Source organism: Paramisgurnus dabryanus, chromosome 2, assembly GCF_030506205.2.
Source record: "Paramisgurnus dabryanus chromosome 2, PD_genome_1.1, whole genome shotgun sequence".
Lineage (NCBI taxonomy): Eukaryota > Metazoa > Chordata > Actinopteri > Cypriniformes > Cobitidae > Paramisgurnus > Paramisgurnus dabryanus.
Window position 1 is genome coordinate 34,067,489 of NC_133338.1, and position 19,431 is coordinate 34,086,919.

General features: G+C 35.5%; 2 protein-coding genes across 3 annotated transcripts; both read left to right on the plus strand.

The window, feature by feature from the left end:
* The first annotated feature begins 257 nt into the window (after positions 1–257).
* On the plus strand, positions 258–11,151 carry slc7a9 (solute carrier family 7 member 9). Of its 2 annotated transcripts, none has more exons than XM_065289520.2 (13): positions 258–492; positions 2,294–2,450; positions 2,989–3,136; positions 3,694–3,936; positions 4,220–4,345; positions 4,610–4,709; positions 5,519–5,563; positions 5,731–5,854; positions 6,865–6,968; positions 8,774–8,870; positions 9,028–9,177; positions 9,298–9,472; positions 9,610–11,151. In XM_065289520.2, exons 2-13 carry the CDS (start codon positions 2,346–2,348, stop codon positions 9,669–9,671), a joined length of 1,479 nt encoding a protein of 492 aa, XP_065145592.1. In that variant the 5' UTR covers positions 258–492; positions 2,294–2,345; the 3' UTR covers positions 9,672–11,151. The 2 variants fall into 2 exon arrangements, with proteins under 2 accessions (XP_065145592.1, XP_073669757.1); XM_073813656.1 differs by having other exon boundaries at positions 2,306–2,450; positions 9,610–11,150.
* Positions 11,152–12,225: 1,074 nt separating this feature from the next.
* On the plus strand, positions 12,226–17,434 carry LOC135778875 (acyl-coenzyme A diphosphatase NUDT19-like). The gene is made up of 3 exons (XM_065289517.2): positions 12,226–13,125; positions 13,963–14,170; positions 16,429–17,434. The coding sequence occupies exons 1-3, from the start codon at positions 12,352–12,354 to the stop codon at positions 16,656–16,658; spliced, it is 1,212 nt and encodes a 403-aa protein (XP_065145589.1). The 5' UTR covers positions 12,226–12,351; the 3' UTR covers positions 16,659–17,434.
* The last annotated feature ends 1,997 nt before the right edge of the window (positions 17,435–19,431 follow it).

The following is a 19,431-nucleotide window of genomic DNA, read 5'->3' on the forward strand; positions in this document are numbered from 1 at the left end:
ATCAGTGTGTGAAATCAAACAGTGATGCTTATCAAGACTAAGCCTGTACAAATATAGAGATGTAGTGCCAAAACATTACCAGCCATACCTCTAAAATGACATAAATAAGTTTAGGAGTAGGGCAATAGCATTGGTTAATGAATTTGTTATTGAACTGGTTAAAGCATACAAGCCAGTATACTGTATATTTGAGCTATATAGATTGTAGTGAAGGGACTTTTGATCTGGGACTGCTCTGTGAACTGGTCTGTCTTAATAGTGTTTCCAACTAAACCATATCAAGTGTCTTTTTCAAAGGGTTATTGTGTTAGACCTGCACACCTCTAGCCAATCCTGATCTCTCTCTCCTCCTTCTTGTCACATGTCACAGTCAGGCAGTACAATAACTACATTGAAGGTCACACCCACCTTCTGTTGGTTGTTAAACAGACGAATTTGGAAATGGATCAAAACTTCTTAGGATATCTTCTGGAAAAACTGATTGCTTTACAGGTTTGTCGTTTTTGTCTTGTGTTTCAGATAAACATGATTCTTGTGTGACCCTGGAATTTGTTGGACTGAAAGTAAGATTCTTAAAGTAAACGTACAGATGGTCTTGCCTAACTGTAGCTGAAAAATACATTTATTGGATTTTTTTTTCAGATCAAAGTTTTTGTCCATGATGTTTCAGTATTGAAAGATATTTATTTTCCAACAATCTCTCTTTATGCCTTAGTGTAATAAATGTTTGATGTGTTTATTTATAAATCTTAATTTCACTTGGTTTATTAATCAAGACACATAATGGGAATTCCAGATAATTACAACGCTGCTGTATCAATCTTTAAATTGATATACAAATTTATATTTATTATGTTTGCGAGAATTAAACAATTAAAAACATTATAACTATTGTGATTAAGTAATTATTTGCACAGTACCCAATGCATAAATACAGTTTAGAAAATAATCCTTTATCCACTTTATTAGTGTAACCTCTTCAACAGAGTTCACAGCAGTTTTAATAGAGAATTGTATTTTTCTATTGACGTCACTCATAGATATGATCTGACAGCAAGGATACCGGCAGATTTGTTTTTATTGTTTTTTATATATATATTTTATTATTGTGGATTGAAATCAGTGATTCATAACTGTAGTATAACTGAACCTTTGACTATTTCCTTGAATCTTTATTTTACTGTAGTTGCTAGGAGACAAATTGATATTGGATTGGATGTGAAGCAGATGTTATTGTGTAAGGGTAAACAAATCTGTAAGAGAGTCTTACAGTCTTACCTTGACTTACAGTCACCTGCTTTAACAACACTTAAAACATTATAATGTCAGTTTGCCTGCGTTTTAAGTAACCTGACACAATGATCTAGCAAGAAAACACAAAGAATCAGTACAGATTGACAGTGGTTTGGTTTATCTCAACCTCTTTATCACTTAAATTTTTTTATTTGTTACATAAACATTTACATTTGCAGTAGATCTGCAATTGTAGATCTGATCAGTAGATTGCAAGTACAAATGTGACCTTGCCTGTGAAAGCCCAGATCATTATTTTTCTACATTACACCATCCTATACACTGTAAAAAAGTTAACTTTTATGTATAATCAACTTGGATTTACAAGTCATTTCAACTTAGATTTTTTTTTATTCTGACTAATGATAAGTGCTGTAATAAAATAAAGTTGACAGTTACAGCAACTCATGAGTCAAGATAAAAAAATCTAAGTTGATTATACTTCAAAATGTAAGTGCACATTTTGAAACATTCTGTGAAAATATAACATTCATATTTTTTAAATAATATCTTGATTGGGTAAGATCCTGTCAAACATGAAAAAAGGAAAATAAATAAGAATCAAATTTAATGCATAATAAGATTACAAAACCTTAGCATGCATTTCACAGATAAGGTCACATGTGTAAAAGAAAGTAATAATTAAATACAGAATAACAATAATAAAGATCAAGTAAGATAAGAAATTAAAGAAGTCTAAAGAGTCTAAATAAGAATAAGGATCTGGATAGAGATAAAACATGTAAAACATTACCTCAATAGAGTGTGAACAGGGTGAAGGTAAATGTAAACGGTATATTCCCCTGAGGTCTGCAGGGATTATATACATTAAAGCTGAAGTAATTGTGCTGTTCAAGTATATAAGATGTGCAAAAAAGCAAGTCATTTGTCTTTAAGAATAATTGCTGTTCTATAAATCTAATAAATCTTATTGTTTGCTGCAGTAGGACTAAACTTGATGAATGCATTGTATTATATAGCATTGTCTGTATTTATTCAGTCTATTTTTCAAGCTGCTCAAATTTAAGCCTGGATTGTGGATTCTGTGGGCAATGAGTGAAGGGCAGAAAAAGTCGACCTCTCACAATGGGAGCGTCACAGGGGTTCTGGAAGCCAAAAAACAAGATCAACCAAAAGCAGCAGCTCTGCAGCAGAATGTGAGTATGAAAAAAATAAAGCTAAAACAAAAATCTCATTTCATATGACTACACAAACAAATGTTGGAGAATTTCTCCTTTCAAACACTATGTATAAATGAGTGTGTGAAGGGTATAAGTGTGATTTAGTTTGGCAGTGCCTGCCTCCATCACATTGATGTAATCCCTTCTCCTCCAAACCCTATCGTCTAGTCTTAAGACACTAGACGATATGTGTATATGGATTTGAATACATGAAATGAAAAGCTATAGCCAGGTAAACAGTTTCCATTTAAATGTTACTTGTATTATAATGACATGTTCGTAAGTTTTTCATAGTGGTGCCACTGAAAAAAAATTTTTGGTTCCCCAAGGAAGCTGCAAATTTCACTTTAATAGTGCAGACTGTTTATTTAGGAAAATCAACTAGGCAATATAAGCGATATAGAATACAAATACAGGCCTCATCCTTCCTATACCTGTGAATAATGTTATAAAAGGCGCATTTTCTACCGAATGAAAACCAAACCCTTCACTGCTACTTTTAAATATGTTTCAGGTGGGTCTCTTTAGTGGAATCTGTCTGATAGTGGGAACAATGATCGGCTCGGGGATCTTCATTTCTCCTAAAGCAGTTCTCGAGGGAACCGGTGCAGTGGGTCCAAGTCTAAGTGTGTGGGCTGCATGTGGTGTGCTGGCTACTCTCGGTCAGTATCCGCAATTCTTGTCATTATCAGTGTTTTACAAAAATAAAAACTGACGTGCATAATAAACCATCATAACATGAAGATAAGGGAACATTTATAAAACGGCATGTATCGTAATTAGTACCAATTTTGTAACACTATAATCTCTCTGACGTATATGAGGTGTTGACGTATTAACTTGTTATGAGCTATAACTTCTGAAAGCAAATATGAATACAAATTGTTTTTAACATAAACACAATGTAACATAGTATGTCCAAAAGTATGTCCTTTCTTTTGCTTTATTAAGTAACTTTATTCTCCTTTATTCTATCCAGCACTTACTGCTGAGATTATAACTGAGTGAACTTTTGATGTCAATGAGGTTAATAAGATATGTTCACTCATTCAGAAACACCCAGTCACACTTTCTGCTAAAGTCACATACTGCTAAAGTCAGGAAAATTCCCAAGACAGAGAAATCCTCTTTAGTTTAATACTAACTCTTTTGGTAATGTACTCGCTGAACTCAATACGAACACTGAAAAATACAAAGCCTTATACATTTGTGTGCGCAGGGGCCCTCTGCTATGCTGAACTCGGCACAATGATCACTAAGTCTGGTGGAGAATATCCATATCTGATGGAGGCTTTTGGGCCAGTTTTGGCATACCTATACTCCTGGACCACAATTATGGTGTTAAAGCCTTCATCTTTCGCCATCATTGCATTAAGTTGTGCGGAGTATGCTTCAGCACCATTTTATCCAGGATGCACCCCTCCTCAAGTCATCACCAAATGCTTGGCTGCAGCATGTATCTGTATGTATTTGTCTATGATTGGTTAACATTTATATTGAATAGCTTCTAAAGGTTTGTTTGCATTGGCCCAATAAACTTTATGCACCTAACCATATTGCCATTTATTTTCACTAACTAAACAGCTCAGTATCAAAGTTTTAAACAGCTACACACTCTTTGTTTGCCGTTTACTAAAGTGCAAGTTTATTGGTGTTTGTTGGAGCCCTTTGGACATGAAATGTTGGCGTTTGTTGGGATTATGTGAACTATAATCTTTCTTTTGTGTCTCTGTTCTTTTCATCAGTTTTAATCACAATTGTGAACTGTATGAGTGTGAAGCTGGCATCCCGTGTGCAGAACTTCTTCACAGCAGCCAAACTCTTGATTATTGTTGTCATAGTGGTTGCAGGCATTGTTCTGCTGGCTCAAGGTATCTCTCTTTACATCTGATGATATCGGATATCTTATTGTCATCTGATCTATTTGGACACTGACAGATATAGCTTATTATTTAATAAAATAAACTGAGATCAGTTCTTTTGATTAGGAAGGAATGATGTTTAATTGTGTAGTCAAACATTTCTTTTTTTCTCAGTGTAGACTATATGGCCAGAGATTCGATGTGTGTGATGTAAGCTTTGTAAATGTTTAATGAAAGGTCAATAAAACGTGCTCCTTTATTGTGTTTTTTTAGGGAATACACAGAATCTTAAAGATCCATTTACAGGGGCAACAACATCATTTGGAGCAATTGGCCTTGCTTTTTACAACGGTCTCTGGGCTTATGATGGATGGTAAATTATTGTTTAGCTCATAAAATGCCATATAAGCATCATGTAACACACATTAAACATGTTTGGATTTGGCAATGTTCCAAGAATCTGGTAGACTTTTCCTGTACTGTACGTCAGCCCTGGGAATTATTCACAGAATGAAACTCCTCTGTTATATCTGCATGAATTTTCAGCACTGCCGCAAAAAAGAGACCACTTTAAGATTATTTTCACTTTTGCTAAATTTACTATTTATAGGCATGCATTAAAATAAAATGATCATTTTGTTTAATTCTGTCAACTACTGACAACATTTCTGCCTAACTCTTAATAAAAATAATGCTTTTATTTGCAAAAAAACTTCTGACAACATTTCTGCCTAACTCCTAATAAAAATAATGCTTTTATTTGCAAAAAACTGAAAACAGACAAACTTAAAAGTTGTTAGATAAAGGGAAACAAGTTTATATAATTTTTTTATCAACACAATGCTTACATATTATAGCACAATTTAAGAATTCAAAAATGTATAGTTGATGGAAAACCATGATTTTCTAAAACATCTTTTATGAGTCTTTCTTGGCATGCTCTCAATCTTTTAAATTTGCTGTTGGGTGACATTATTGTCACTCCTGAGCTTTGCTTTTGTTATAATTCAACAGACAATGGACTGAAACAATCATAATACATGTAGAAATGATGATTAAAGGCAAAATTAGAGTGGTCTTTCATTTTTTTTGCTGTGTATGCTAGAATAAGAAACATGGTTTCAAATGCTTGTAAAACTTTTAATTCTGTGAAATATTTTAAAGACACTTATCTTTTTATAGGAATCAGCTTAACTTCATTACAGAGGAGCTGAAGAATCCATACAGGTGATGCATGACAGTGCAAATCTGATGTGAAAGGTTTGCTTTGCTAAACACGTGTATTATGCAATGCTGCAGAACTGTATGTGTGAAAATTTTAACCCTATGTAATGTGCTCATGTAACAGTGTTTTAGTTAATGTTTTATTGTGTTAATTAACTCTTTTGTAACAGAAACCTCCCCCTGGCAATCATTATTGGAATTCCCTTGGTTACTGTGTGCTATGTACTTGTCAACGTTGCATATTTCAGTGTCATGACCCCTGTTGAACTTCTGCAATCTCCTGCTGTTGCTGTGGTTAGTTTGTGACAAATACTTAATCTTGATTTGTTTTTTGGTCTTTAGCTGTTTATTAATAAATTAACACTACCTGACAAAAGTTTGGAAAAACTTGACTGAAATGTTTCCTATAATTTTACAAATCTTTCAGACTGAAGGTGTATTTACGTGAGTTTACACTGAAAACAATGATTCATTGAATTTAATCTTTTTTTTTTAAGGTAAGTGGTTGCAATCAATTTATTTAAGCTACATTTAAACAAAAAAGATTAGTAACGTAAAATAAAATATAAAACTTTTGTTTTATGTAGCTTAAATAAATTGATTGCAACCACTTACTTTAAAAAAATGATTAAATTCAATGAATCATTTTTTCAGTGAGAAAAAAATTAGAAATGTTGTTTGCAGACAAAAATATAGTTGTACCAAACATATTGATTTCTTTCATTAGAAAGCTCAAATAAAATATTTCTGAAATTGATGACTTAGACTCAGTATTGAAGAAAAAACAGCCAATAAAAGAGCATAATAGATGTGAACTCCCTCAGTATTGTTTAAAATGCATCTCAGGGTAATACCTCAAGAAGCTTGTTAATAAATGCCACAAGTTAAGTTTTGCTAATTTTAGGCAAAGAGTGACTAAACTTCTGTTGATAAAATATAATAGTTTTTAGATTCTTTTAGTCACAAAATAATTTATTATTTTTGTGTTATTCTATATTTTTTATGCACTGAAAAAATTGATTCATTCAATTTACTCAATTTTTTTAAGGTAAGTGGTTGCAATCAATTTATTTAAGCTACATTTAAACAAAAAAGATTAGTAAAGTAAAATAAAATAAAAAACTTTTGTTTAAATGTAGCTTAAATAAATTGATTGCAACCACTTACCTTAAAAAAATGAGTAAATTGATTGAATCATTATTTTCAGTGTGAGTTTGCTATATTTTACTGATAAATATATATAAATAAAGAAAACTCGGGTACTGTATACTTATTGATATGCTAAATCATTGGTTTCTCCACAGACTTTTGGTGACAGAGTGCTGTACCCATTATCTTGGGTTGTGCCTTTATTTGTGGTCTTCTCCACGTTTGGTGCAGCCAATGGGAGCTGTTTTACCTCAGGCAGGTAAGGAAGTTACACTGATGTATAAAACATTTGATGTTTAACTTGTGTTTCATGACCTAAAACTTGGTCAACAGACAGCAGTAAAAACAACACTGCCAAATGTAAACAATATGCATGTAAAGATATTCCTTACATGCTTATAAGAGAAAATAAATATGCTCAACAACTTTTAAAGGGGTACAGGCCTGTTTTATATTGTTTGTTACTTAGGCTATGTTTACATTAATGCGTTTATCCTTTAAAACGCATTACTTTTGCTACGTTTACGCCTTTCATCTACACTACATCACCGTTTTCGACCCTCATAAACGGATTCGTTCGCAAACGCTGAAGACCCCGTTTTAGTTTGAGAACTCAGACGTTGCTCTGAGTGTAAATGAACATAGACGGAGTCTTATGTAAACGAACAGCTGATGTTAACGTGACAGCGCATCATTTTCAAAGTAAAAATTATTTTATTCATGTAAATGTTGGTTTGTTACGGAGGTTTTGCCAAAAATAGTAAACATCTACCAGCCAGCTATTATAAACGCTATATCGGATAGTTTTAACATGTATCCTTATAGATAATGTCTGTTTTATATGAATGTTTGAGTATTGTTGGGTTTAATGTGTTTATGTTTTGTTTAAATGTAGTTAGCTTATGAAAGATAGACTGTAATTTTAAATGCCATATAGGCGTTGCAAAGGCCAATATGAAGGGAGAATTGTAATGGGTCAGACATTATTTTCCAGTTTAATGTAAGTTTTGTTTGCTATTTTAAAATTAATTTCGTTTCAGATAATTTGTCTCTTAATTTGAATCGATGTTTTGTTGATAAGTTTTGTGAATATAAATTAATAAAAACAATAAACTCATCGTCATTAATATATAATGCTCTTTTAGGCGTTGCGCTTTTAGCTATTCTGTGTTGCTAGCGGAGGACGTGCACGGACCTCGCACACTTTTAAAAATTAATGCAATAAGCATTTCTGGTAAAGGCTAAAGCAATACTTCACCTCTTACTATGTTTGATTGAAGTTTGAATTTGCTGATTTATTTTTGCTTCAAGTTCGCTACTGTTCAGTACTGTTCACTTGAATGCTTTCTTTTTAAATCATAAAGACCTTTCTGTAGTTATAAAATAAAAATTAACCTATTAATCATATTAATATGTTGTAGGGGGTAGATAGAACAGTATAAGACTTTCCCAAACACATTTTTATAGGTTAAAAAATAGTGTCTATAGTTGCCAGCAAAGGACCCAGGTATGAATTTTTGTCAATATCGCACACCCCTAGGCTGCGTAAACGTGCAGGTAAGCTATTATTAGAGTAATAAGTTATTTTACACTTTTATGCGCATGCCCAGTTACATGATTGGTCATGTTTCATGCGTTTATGGTGGTGTATAGTGTGGATGAAGATTCTTTTTAAAATGCCAGTATAAACGACGATCGTTTTCATTTTAAAATGCCGTTTTAAAACGCAAATGCTCTAATGTAAACATGGCCTTAGAAGCCATCCATATAAACTCTGTGGTATTTGGGTTGTGTAGTAGGCTACCCTTCAACATGAACAAATAAATTAAAAATAAATCAAATATGATTCAGTCGTTCATGTGCAACAAAAATACTATTAGAGTCATTTATTTTTGTTTCAGTGTTTTTGTTTTTAAGTAGTTTGTTTTATTTAGATTTATATGTCATTTGATGTGTAAAATCTGTGCCCCAACTTCAAAACGACATTAAATAAGTTTAACTGATGCTGAAATTTGTTTTATGGGTCTGACTGTTACTGTCGGTATGACTTTGTTCACTTGTTAGGTTGACATACGTAGCTGGACGGGAAGGTCACATGGTTAGCATCTTGTCATACATCAGTATAAACCGTTACACACCTGCGCCAGCTCTCATGTTCAATGTAAGTCCCATGTAACGTCCCCTGTATTTCTTATACTTTATACACAACTTTTAATAACAACACTTTGTTATCTTCTATTGATGAGTACAAAAAAATGTCTATTTGTAACAATTTTTTTTTGATAAAGTATTTAGTATCTTTTCAATTTTACTTGTAGGGCATCCTGTCAATCATCTACATCATCCCAGCAGACATAAACACTCTCATCAATTATTTCAGTTTTGCCCAGTGGCTTTTCTACGGCCTCACATGTCTCGCGCTTATCGTTATGAGATTCACTCGAAAGGAGCTTCACAGACCTGTAAAGGTTAGAACACATTAGTAATGGTGTCCCATCAGTTTTGAGAGCTTTCACAGTCTTCAATGCACAGAAACGAATACTGGGAATGCTAACACTAAACTAATGTAGCATCTCTTTTCCTCATAGGTGCCTATAATCATCCCTGTCGTGGTGGTAATTGTGTCCTGTTACCTCGTACTTGCTCCTATCATAGACAAGCCTGAACTTGAGTACCTGTACTGTACAGTGTTCATAGTGAGCGGCCTTCTTTTATATGTACCCTTCATTCACTTCAAATTCAACTGGGTTCACCGCATCATGAGTAAGTACCAGACACAGTGACTGTAGTAAAAGAAAATGGTTTAATCAGTGACTTGATAACAACTCTGAGTATTTGATTAGATGTCTCTTCACAAACTTGGCACTTAATTCCTAATCATTAACCAATTATATTTACAGGTCCACTTACCCTGCACCTTCAGCTGCTACTGGAAGTCGTTCCAACAGAAAAGATTGAGTAACAGATTTCAGCTTGAAGGAAAGAAACAAATATTCTAGTCAGACAAATGACTAATACATGGACATGTTGGTAGAGGATTCTTAAAGGGACCTTGGCTGTATATGGACATATTTTTATTTTATTATTTTTATAATTCCTGCTGTTGTGCCTTGTGTTGTTTTTGCATATGTTGTACTGGTCGTACTGGGTAACAGGGTTAATAAAATATTAACATAAACTACTTTAAATTCCTAGATATAGTCCTACTTATTGTAAACATTGCACCAAATAGCAATATATATTTTTGAACTTTATTAAACTCAAATGAATTAATCATGAAATGAAAATGTGATTAATATTGAAAATACAGTTTGTTAAAATTACTTTATTAGAGACTTTTGTTTTGTTCTACTTCAACAACTTCCTACAACAACTTTTGTACTGAAACTATAAGAAAACTACCTTGGGAAAGCATTTGAAAGTTAAAAGTTTAAAGGCTATGTTACCTTTATGTGCTCCATTGGAAATAAATCGTAAATAGTTTTTAAATACGTTAAGTACTGTCTCTGATGTCGTTTTTATCTCTGGGAAGTTCGGAGATAATGTTGATATCCCAAGATTGGAGGGCCTCAAACTATAAAATGGGGGATGGAGAAGGATTTATGTGTGACTTGGCTTTATTAGTTTTTGTCAGCAACACTGAAGTAGTATATTGTGTTTAAATAACATTTTCCCTAGACGTATGAACTTAGTGTCCTCCATTATTTCTTACAACAAAGCACCCGAAAACAACAAGCTCATAATCACGACTTTAGGGTGGGGGGGTATTAAATTTCTGATAGCCCCTAGCCCGGCGCTTGCCACTTCTGGTAAATGTGTGAACTTTCCCGCCACCTTCGTAAATGAGTGACAGCTGGTCGTTTCATAACGAGGCTCCAAATATCTCATAAAATCATTCACCCATTCTGTTCCTGTAGTATTTTTAGTGGACCTAAAATGTCATTCAGTGTACACTAGGCCTAATTCCCAGTGTTTCACAGAGCGTTTTAGAAACTGTTGTTTAATTTTGTATGGACGCGTATATTGTCTAATGTTTTTATTGTCTATTGTATCTTTGTAATGTATAGTGGCGAATAAGTTTCCTTTTACAGGGTTAATAAAGTTTTAAGTGCTTGCTGGTTAATATAGTTTTATGCACCATAAGCGTATTGTTGGCCTCTTAAAATGTTAAATGTTTCCTCGTTTGTAAGTCACTTTGGATAAAAGCGCTAACTAAATAAATTAATGTTAATGTTTAAAGGGGACATTTCACAAGACTTTGGAGCGGTTTCCCAGACAGGGATTAAACTAATCCTAGACTAAAATAAATGTAAGAGCTGTCCAAACTGAAAACAACTTGCACTGACATATCTTAAAGCAACACTATGTAGTTTTCATGTAAAAATGACTTACAGCTCCCCCATGTGGTTGAAAAGCGCAACAGTGCCTGGTATCAGACACTCTTCTGCAGGCAGGGGGAGGGGCGGGGCTGTGTTTCCTACCCTCCACTGCCACTTTCAGAGTGTGCTTATACCAGCTAGGAGGCTGCTCAGGTTGCAGCAACAGTACAATTTGTCCAGTTAAAAGTTGTTCTATCCCTGAAATAATTTTAGAGACATTATTTAAAGGTCGAAAAACTACATAGTGTTGCTTTAAAATACATCAGTGCCCTTAGTTTGGCCTCAAAATGCACACAAGTAATGTTTTTAGTAAGGCATGTTTGTTAAAACTAGTTATATTTCCTAATTAAACTAAGGTCTAGTCCTGGCTTAAGCTAATCTCTGTCCGGGAAACCACCCCTTTAAGAAAAAATAAAATAAATGAAATAAAATAAATCTTAAAATAAATCTTTGGTGTCGCTAGAGTATGTTACTTTATCTGAAGTTCTAGCTTAAAATACCATATATAGATCATTTATTATAGCATGTTAAAATTGCCACTTTGTAGGTGTGTGCAAAAAAGTGTCCTTTTAAATACAAATGGGCTGATTTCTGCACTTAAGGGCAGTGCTGTAGTTGGATAGTGCAGATTAAGGGGGCATTCTGACATCACAAGGGGAGCAAAAAGTAAATGACTAATTTTTAACATGCTTGCAGAGAATGGTTTATCAAAACCAAGTTGTTCTTTTCACATTTTCAAGGTTGATGGAAGCACTGGGAACCCAATTATAGCACTTGATTTTCATGATATGTCCCCTTTAAATGTGGCCAAATAGAGGATTCAGATTATTTGCCGTCAGGCGCCCTCTTGTGGAAAACTACTACTTCTTTGTATGCAGTTTCTAGATCAGCGTTTCTCAACCTGAGACCTCATCAAAATTACAAAGCAGCCTCCGCATGACTTAAAATGATTTAGGCAATTAATAGACAAAACAAGCAATACAATATAACTAAATATCAAGATGTTACCCAGTATTTGTTTATTTTAGCGCAAATGTTTCTTTCGTTTTGAATATTAAATTGAGTGAATGGGGCATTCTAATACGTATGTGGACAATGAAACAATCGTTCATCCGTCGCGGTAGATGGCGCTCATCAAATATACAGACAAATACACATCATGTCTCTGTAACGTCCTTCACGTCCTGTTACGTTCAGTTGCGAAAGTCGACTAAAAGTTTTCGCGTGACAGACTTTAAAATGAACATGTAATAAAGGATCAAAATGAACAAAGCGTTAAAACACTGGCGGGAGGCCGCGACGGTAATTCTGACGGCCGGGATAAGACACACTCAGACCGCAGACTGTCTCAGAGCAGGTCTGGATAAACTTACTACTGCTTTACCACAAACATCTACCTTTGATTATAAAGTGCTGCTGCTGAAACGAAGCGGTAAGAGCGGGTTTATGCCCAACGCCTATGTGTTTCCCGGGGGGTTGGTGGATTCGTCCGACTTCTCAAGTGAGTGGCAGGAGATCTTTAAATCCTTCATTAAAGCGCCCAACTACGGCATAGGAGTCGTGAAACAACCGCCAGAGACCAGACCACCTATTTTTGCCACTGACAGAATAAAACTGGGATCTCCGGTACCAGGAGACGTTGCTTTTAGGATATGTGCGGTGAGAGAGACGTTTGAGGAGTCTGGTGTACTCCTAGTGGTCCCCAAATCCGAGGAAAGCCACATTAATGTACACACAGGTAATACAAATGACGGTGACAGCCGGTCAGCCCTCACCAGGTTATGCGAACGATGGGACAGAGACGTACTGACCAAATGGAGATCCTTAGTTATCAGTGACCCTGCCAATTTTATAAAGATGTGTAAGGAGCTGCAGTGTCTGCCCAACATTTGGGCTCTGCATGAGTGGGGGAACTGGTTGACTCCCACAGGGGTGTACCCAGGCAGAAACAGGAGATACGACACTGCTTTTTACATCTGTTGTTTGCAGGAAACTCCACATACACTTCAAGACGAGAAGGAAATAGTTCACTTTAAGGTCAGATATTTTAAGATTTTTGGTCTGAACCTGAATTTACCCACCCTTATGCAATCCCGTGTGTATTTGTTTCTTTAGCTGAAAAAAACTACATAGATCCTAAAATGTTGAGCTCTAAAAACACATCCATGCATTGTTAAATTAATCCAATTGACTCTATTGCATGGGTTAATTAATGTGGTATGAAGTGAAACAATAGATGTGTGTAAGAAAAGGATTCATATTTGTTGCTTATTTAAAGATATGAAACTAAAACAAGATTATCTGGTTGCTTAATTTCTAATTTGGTGACGCATCAATTACTTTAAATCTCATTGGTTCTTGCGTGTTCTTGCATGACAAAATACATGACTGGCCAAGAGACACATAAGAACCTATGAGATTTTTTTTTATGAAATGAGAATTTAACGCTTGGATATCCTTGTTTTGCTTACAGTTTAGCTAAAAAGGGCAAAATAATAAGTTTTCTCTCTCACACACCTATAATTTCCCTTTATACATACCATATGGGTTTGAATTACTATTATGATGGATGTGCTATGTATTAAGGCATTTCATAAAAATAACTTTATTTGTGTACAATCAAAGTTATTAAAAATCTGGAATGGTATGAGGGTGGGTAAATTATGAGAAAATTTCCATTTTAGGGTGAACTATTCTTTTAATACTGTCTAGAAGTCAAGTCTTGATAACCTTGAAGCTTTGCCATGCCCACTTACCAATGAATATGGCATCACATATTAATAATTATTGTAGAACAATGAATTAAATTATCATCCAATTTAATACATCTTCTGGTTAACTACTGGTTAATAACACATTCGTCCTGTCCTGCAGTGGTCCACTCCCTCTGAAGTGCTGAACCGCTATAAATCAAGGGAAATATGGATAGCACCACCCCAGCTTTATGACCTAGGACGAATGTGCCGGTTTCCAGCTCTCAAAGATCTTCATCGCTTTGCTTGCCAGAGGTCTCTGGAGGGCTGCGAGCAGTGGCTGCCTATTCACCTAATGTTTGACAACTTCCACATCTCTGTCTTGCCAGGTCATTATGTTTTTGAAGAGAAAGTTTCTGTTTTGTCTTTTGATGGGAAGAAGGCCTAAAACAGACTGATTCAATGTTACCAGCTAAAACATTTGGCGGCAGTTTCCCAGACATGCTTTAGCTTAAAGGGATAGTTCGGCCAAAAACGATATTAAACCCATGATTTACTCACCCCCAAGCTGTCCGAGTTGCATATGTCCATCGTTTTTCAGACAAACACATTTTCGGATATTTTAGAAAATATTTTATATCTTTCAGTTGATTAAATGTAATGTTACGGGGTCCAGCAATAGTCCACGACCTTCAAGTCCAAAAAAAGTGCGTCCATCCTTCACAAATTAAATCCAAACGGCTCCAGGATGATAAACAAAGGTCTTCTGTGGGTAATCCGTGCGGTGTTGTTGTAGAAATATCCATATTTAAAAAGTTATTAACGTTATAAACTACCTTCCGGTAGCGCCGCCATCTTGGAGTGATCCGCATTCAGGATGAGAGCTTACGCAGCGTACAGAGTTTCTCTGCTGCTGCTCTGTGCCCCCGCCCTCCGAATTTGTCATACGTCACTAAGAAAAGTGCGTACACTTATGCTGCGTTCCAGGCAACCTGTAACCCGTAACTCACGACTTCAAAACCACGACTCACGACTTTGAACTGGGAGTACATCGATCTAGTACGAGTTCACGGGTGGGAAGTCACGGGTTTGACTGCCGTTCCAGTGCACTTTCACCGGTAGAAGGTTGTAAAAACACGAGTTACAGGCTGCCTGGAACGCTTAGGGTCGTGAGTCGTGGTTTTGAAGTCGTAACTCACGGGTTTAAAAACCTGCCTGGAACGCACCATTACGCTAATACTCTCTCCTGAGTCTAAGATGGCGGCGCTACCGGAAGGTAGTTTATAACGTTAATAACATTTTAAATATGGATATTTCTACAACAACACCGCACGGATTACCCACAGAACACCTTTGTTTATCATCCTGGAACCGTTTGGATTTAATTTGTGAAGGATGGACGCACTTTTTTTGGACTTGAAGGTCGTGGACTATTGCTGGACCCCGTAACATTACATTTAAAGCTGCCGTCGGCAACTCTGGAGGATTGAGCAGTTTCCAAATGTTTACAATTTCATGTCCCTCCCCCACTACCTCCGAGCAACCTCCCTCAGAGCACGTTCTCGTCAGCGCGTGTGCAAAAGTATTATTGTGAACGCATACTTAGCAAGAATACTTAGATTACTTACATAACACTCCGAAATACAATCAATGGTTGATAAAGCACAATTACCTGTCGAGAAGAAATGTGGCAAGCTCTGCATCCAGCTTGAAATCTCGTAGATTCCTTTCAAATGCCGGTCCGATATTGATCCTAGTTTTAATACGGTCACAGTCGCTTTCTATCTTTGTTTCCTTCTTTTCATTGGTTGTTTTCCTAGCTCTAGTTGTTAACCGAGAAATCGGAAGTTTGTTACTGAAAGTTCTCTCCGCCATCACGCTGCATTCAAACCAAAACAACTATGAATTCAGGCGGATGCACGTGATATTGTAACGCGCGCGAGGGGGATGGGGATCTGTGGCGCGTGCAGGTACTGTGATTGACAGGCAGATTTTACACAGCCCTGCGCTGATTGGACCAAATGAACCAGCCTGCGCTGATTGGACCGAATGAACCGGGAGCGGTGGATTTTTGCAAAACAAATAACAGGCTCCAGGTGGAGCTAGAAGCGCGGGGTTTTTTCTTAAACAGTCTAGTTGATGTTGTTCTATCGGAGCATAGTGCTGGTTTCAGTGAATATGATCAAAAAATATGATAAAATAAGTTGTCGACGGCAGCTTTAATCAACTGAAAGATATAAAATATTTTCTAAAATATCCGAAAATGTGTTTGTCTGAAAAACGATGGACATATGCAACTCGGACAGCTTGGGGGTGAGTAAATCATGGGTTTAATATCGTTTTTGGCCGAACTATCCCTTTAATCCAGGACTAGGCCTTAGTTAAATTGACATTTAAGTAGTTTTTACAAACATACATTAGAAAAACAATATCTTGAGACAAAACAATGGCACTGATATATGTTATGATGTTTTTGTTATTAAAACATGCATTTTAGTCTGGGACTATGATAAGCCCTGTCCGGGAAACCACTGCGTAAGTGAATGTAGTAACAATTACCTTTTGATAACAATTTACAAATGTAGATAAATTAAATCACTGTATTAATGCATTGAACTGTTAAAATGTTCTCTCTTTTGACATGTAGGTGATGATCTGTACCCAGAGGAAGTGGATTTGTATGGAAAGCGTGATGGGGTGTTGAGAATAGAGAAGAGTCTTGAAGATTTCCAGAAGGAAAGTTCAAACCTGCATCGCATCATTCTTCAAGATTCATATACTGCATCTGTCCACATGAACATCAGTCCCAAATATAACCATCTGGCTCCTCTCTTCAGTGAAACTGTGGGTGGCCACTGTAAAAGGAGCAAACTCTGACACTTACCTGTCATATGGTACAAGCTTAATGGACATGGATCAGTGTGTTTCTCAAAGAGAGCCTGATGTTACCCTTGACCTATGCTTGTTTTAATATTAAATTCAGAAAGTGATGTTGCACCTCTTAATTATTGAACAATGCCTACTTATTAGCCTTTCAGATATGTGCATCCCTAGTATGTCACAACAAGCTTCTGCAGATCATCTCAACAACTGCATAATATTGGCTAAGTCCAAGTTTGCATAACCTTAATCTACTGCATTAATGACACACAATAACAAAGATTCAGGGATTACACGATCAAAGCTGGGGTTGAATTTTGTAACTGGTTGTATTAAAAACTGGAATGTATGTTTTGATTTCTGTAGCATATATAAAAAAATTATTCAGGGACTGTGTGTGAATCTTTTCAAAAAGTTTTAATACATATACTAAAGTTAAACTAGCAGATGGCTGCTTTGAGTCTCCACTGTGCTATATTTCTGTATAAACAGTAGCGAGGAAAAAACCAAACCCATACAACACACTTGGTTCAGACATCTAATAAATTCAACACTCTACACTGCCAACCACACAAATGACAAAAAACTTGAAATCACCTCTTAACTCAAAGGCTGTTTGTGAAATTGATTTTTCAGTTGATGTTTGTCATAGTGTTACAGTCTATACACTATACGCATATTGTTGTCTCCTTAAAATGTTAAATGTTTCCTCATTTGTAAGTCACTTTGCATAAAAGTACTAGCTAAATAAATTAATGTAAATGTTTAAAGGGGACATTTCACAAGACTTTAAGAGGTAAAATAAATCTTTGGTGTCGCCAGAGCAGAGAGTATGTTACTTTATGTGAAGTTCTAGGTTAAAATACCATATATAGATCATTTATTATATTCAGTTTGTTACAATTGCCACTTTGAAGGTGTGAGCAAAAAATTTGACGTTTTTGTATCCTTTTAAATGCAAATGATCTGATCTTGGCACTAAATGACAATGCTGTCTTTGGATAGTGCAGATTAAGGGCGTTATTATTGAAGTATAGGTCTCTGCGGAACCAAAAGGGGCGTTTCCCAATTTTTTGGGAGCTTTCAAATTGGGATTAGGTATTTTTAACCATCCAATCAAAAAAGTACGGAAGCCAGGCTGAAAAGCATACATCAATATTTTTCAACACCTATTTCATTTTAAAAAGACACAAAAATTGGAAAACGCCTCTTTTTGTTCTGCAGAGACCCCAGTCTCGTATTATTATAATAAGATCCTCTTCTGACATCACAACATGCTTGCAGAGAATGGTTTACCAAAACTAAGTTGCTGGGTTGTTCTTTTACACATTTTCTAGGTTGATAGAAGCACTGGAGACCCAATTATAGCACTTAAACATGGAAAAAAAGTTAGATTTTTATGGTATGTCCCCTTTAAATGTGACCAAATAGAGGATTCAGATTATTGGCCGTCAGGCGCCCTCTTGTGGAAAACTACTACTTCTTTGAAGGCAGTTTTTTAGATCAGTGTTTCTCAACCTGAGACCTCATCAAACTTACAAAGCAGCCTCCGCATGACTTAAAATGATTTAGACAATTAATAGACAAAACAAGCAATACAATATAACTAAATATTAAGATGTTTCCTAGTTTATTTTAGCGAATTTACATGTTTCTTTTGTCGTCTAACATTTATTATACTTCCATGGGTAACGTTATTTCAACTGTGTATTTCACTTATAAAACAACAGGCCTATCAGAAGAGAGGCTCATGAATATTAATTATTCCAGGCCAAAACAACCTGTTTTTAGCAGAGCTCCTGAAAGAGGAGCTGTTAAATATATAGAGATTGTTTTTGGTACATAAACTGCAAATATATATTTTTAAGGAGATCAGAACCTAAAATAAAACTCTAAAAAGCTTAGAAAATATGGGACCTCTTGACTCTTTGGCTGTGTCCCAATTCAAAGGCTGCGACCTTCTTTGTTTTTTTTTTTTTGTTTTGTTTTTTTCCTATTGGAATTTCAAATGTACAAACAAAATGGATTTGTCAAAGGAAGACACATTGCACCATAAACATTTACAGTTCAAATATGAAAATACAAAAAAATTATTTAAATAATATAATAAAAAGGCTGCGACCTTCTAAGGACGTATTTTAAGATTCTTGCAGCGCGACTTGAGGGTAGTAAGGCCGTCTTAGAATGAAGCCTCAAAATGCGTCCTCATTTCTCCGCGCTGTGAACGAATGGATCCTTAACAGCCGAGGATATCCCAAGAGTCATTGCGCGTACAGAACGGCTGCCTATAGACTGGATATTCTAAAATAAACAATTAAAACCTTAATTAAATACAAGTGTATTTAGTAGAAAACATTTTTCTTTCACTGTTTTAGTATTATAAGTTATTTTTTGTGTTAATATTATTCTTTTTATTTTGCGTATAAGGTTCATTAATTTGATATACTGTTGAATAGTTTAATCTACATAAACGTTTCATATTTTCTAAAATAAATTAATATTTTTCTGATTCCATATTTATTTTAATAAGTCAGAAACGTCTCAGTTGTGTCCTGCTGATTGGCGAGGTGTGCGCGTGCAGCAGTTGACGCCAATAAGCTGATCCGAAGGTTAGACTGTCTCATTTCAGTTCTCTTCGCGAACTTCTGAGGCTTCCACCTCGAAAGACCGAGTGCTCACCTTTTAAGGTCGCATGCTTATAAGGTTGCAGCCCTTGAATTGAATATCCTCGGCTGTTAAGGATCCATTCGTTCTATCCTTAACAGCGCGG

What these genes read in the sequence shown, in the direction of transcription:
- LOC135778875 (XM_065289517.2), top strand. Translation starts at nt 12,352, where the DNA reads ATGAACAAAGCGTTAAAACACTGGCGGGAGGCCGCGACGGTAATTCTG. An exon ending in AGGAAATAGTTCACTTTAAG is followed by an intron (nt 13,126 to 13,962) that starts GTCAGATATTTT and finishes CCTGTCCTGCAG; the next exon opens with TGGTCCACTCCCTCTGAAGT. An exon ending in CCACATCTCTGTCTTGCCAG is followed by an intron (nt 14,171 to 16,428) that starts GTCATTATGTTT and finishes TTTGACATGTAG; the next exon opens with GTGATGATCTGTACCCAGAG.
- slc7a9 (XM_065289520.2), top strand. Translation starts at nt 2,346, where the DNA reads ATGAGTGAAGGGCAGAAAAAGTCGACCTCTCACAATGGGAGCGTCACA. An exon ending in AATCTCCTGCTGTTGCTGTG is followed by an intron (nt 5,855 to 6,864) that starts GTTAGTTTGTGA and finishes GTTTCTCCACAG; the next exon opens with ACTTTTGGTGACAGAGTGCT. An exon ending in AGCTTCACAGACCTGTAAAG is followed by an intron (nt 9,178 to 9,297) that starts GTTAGAACACAT and finishes TTTTCCTCATAG; the next exon opens with GTGCCTATAATCATCCCTGT.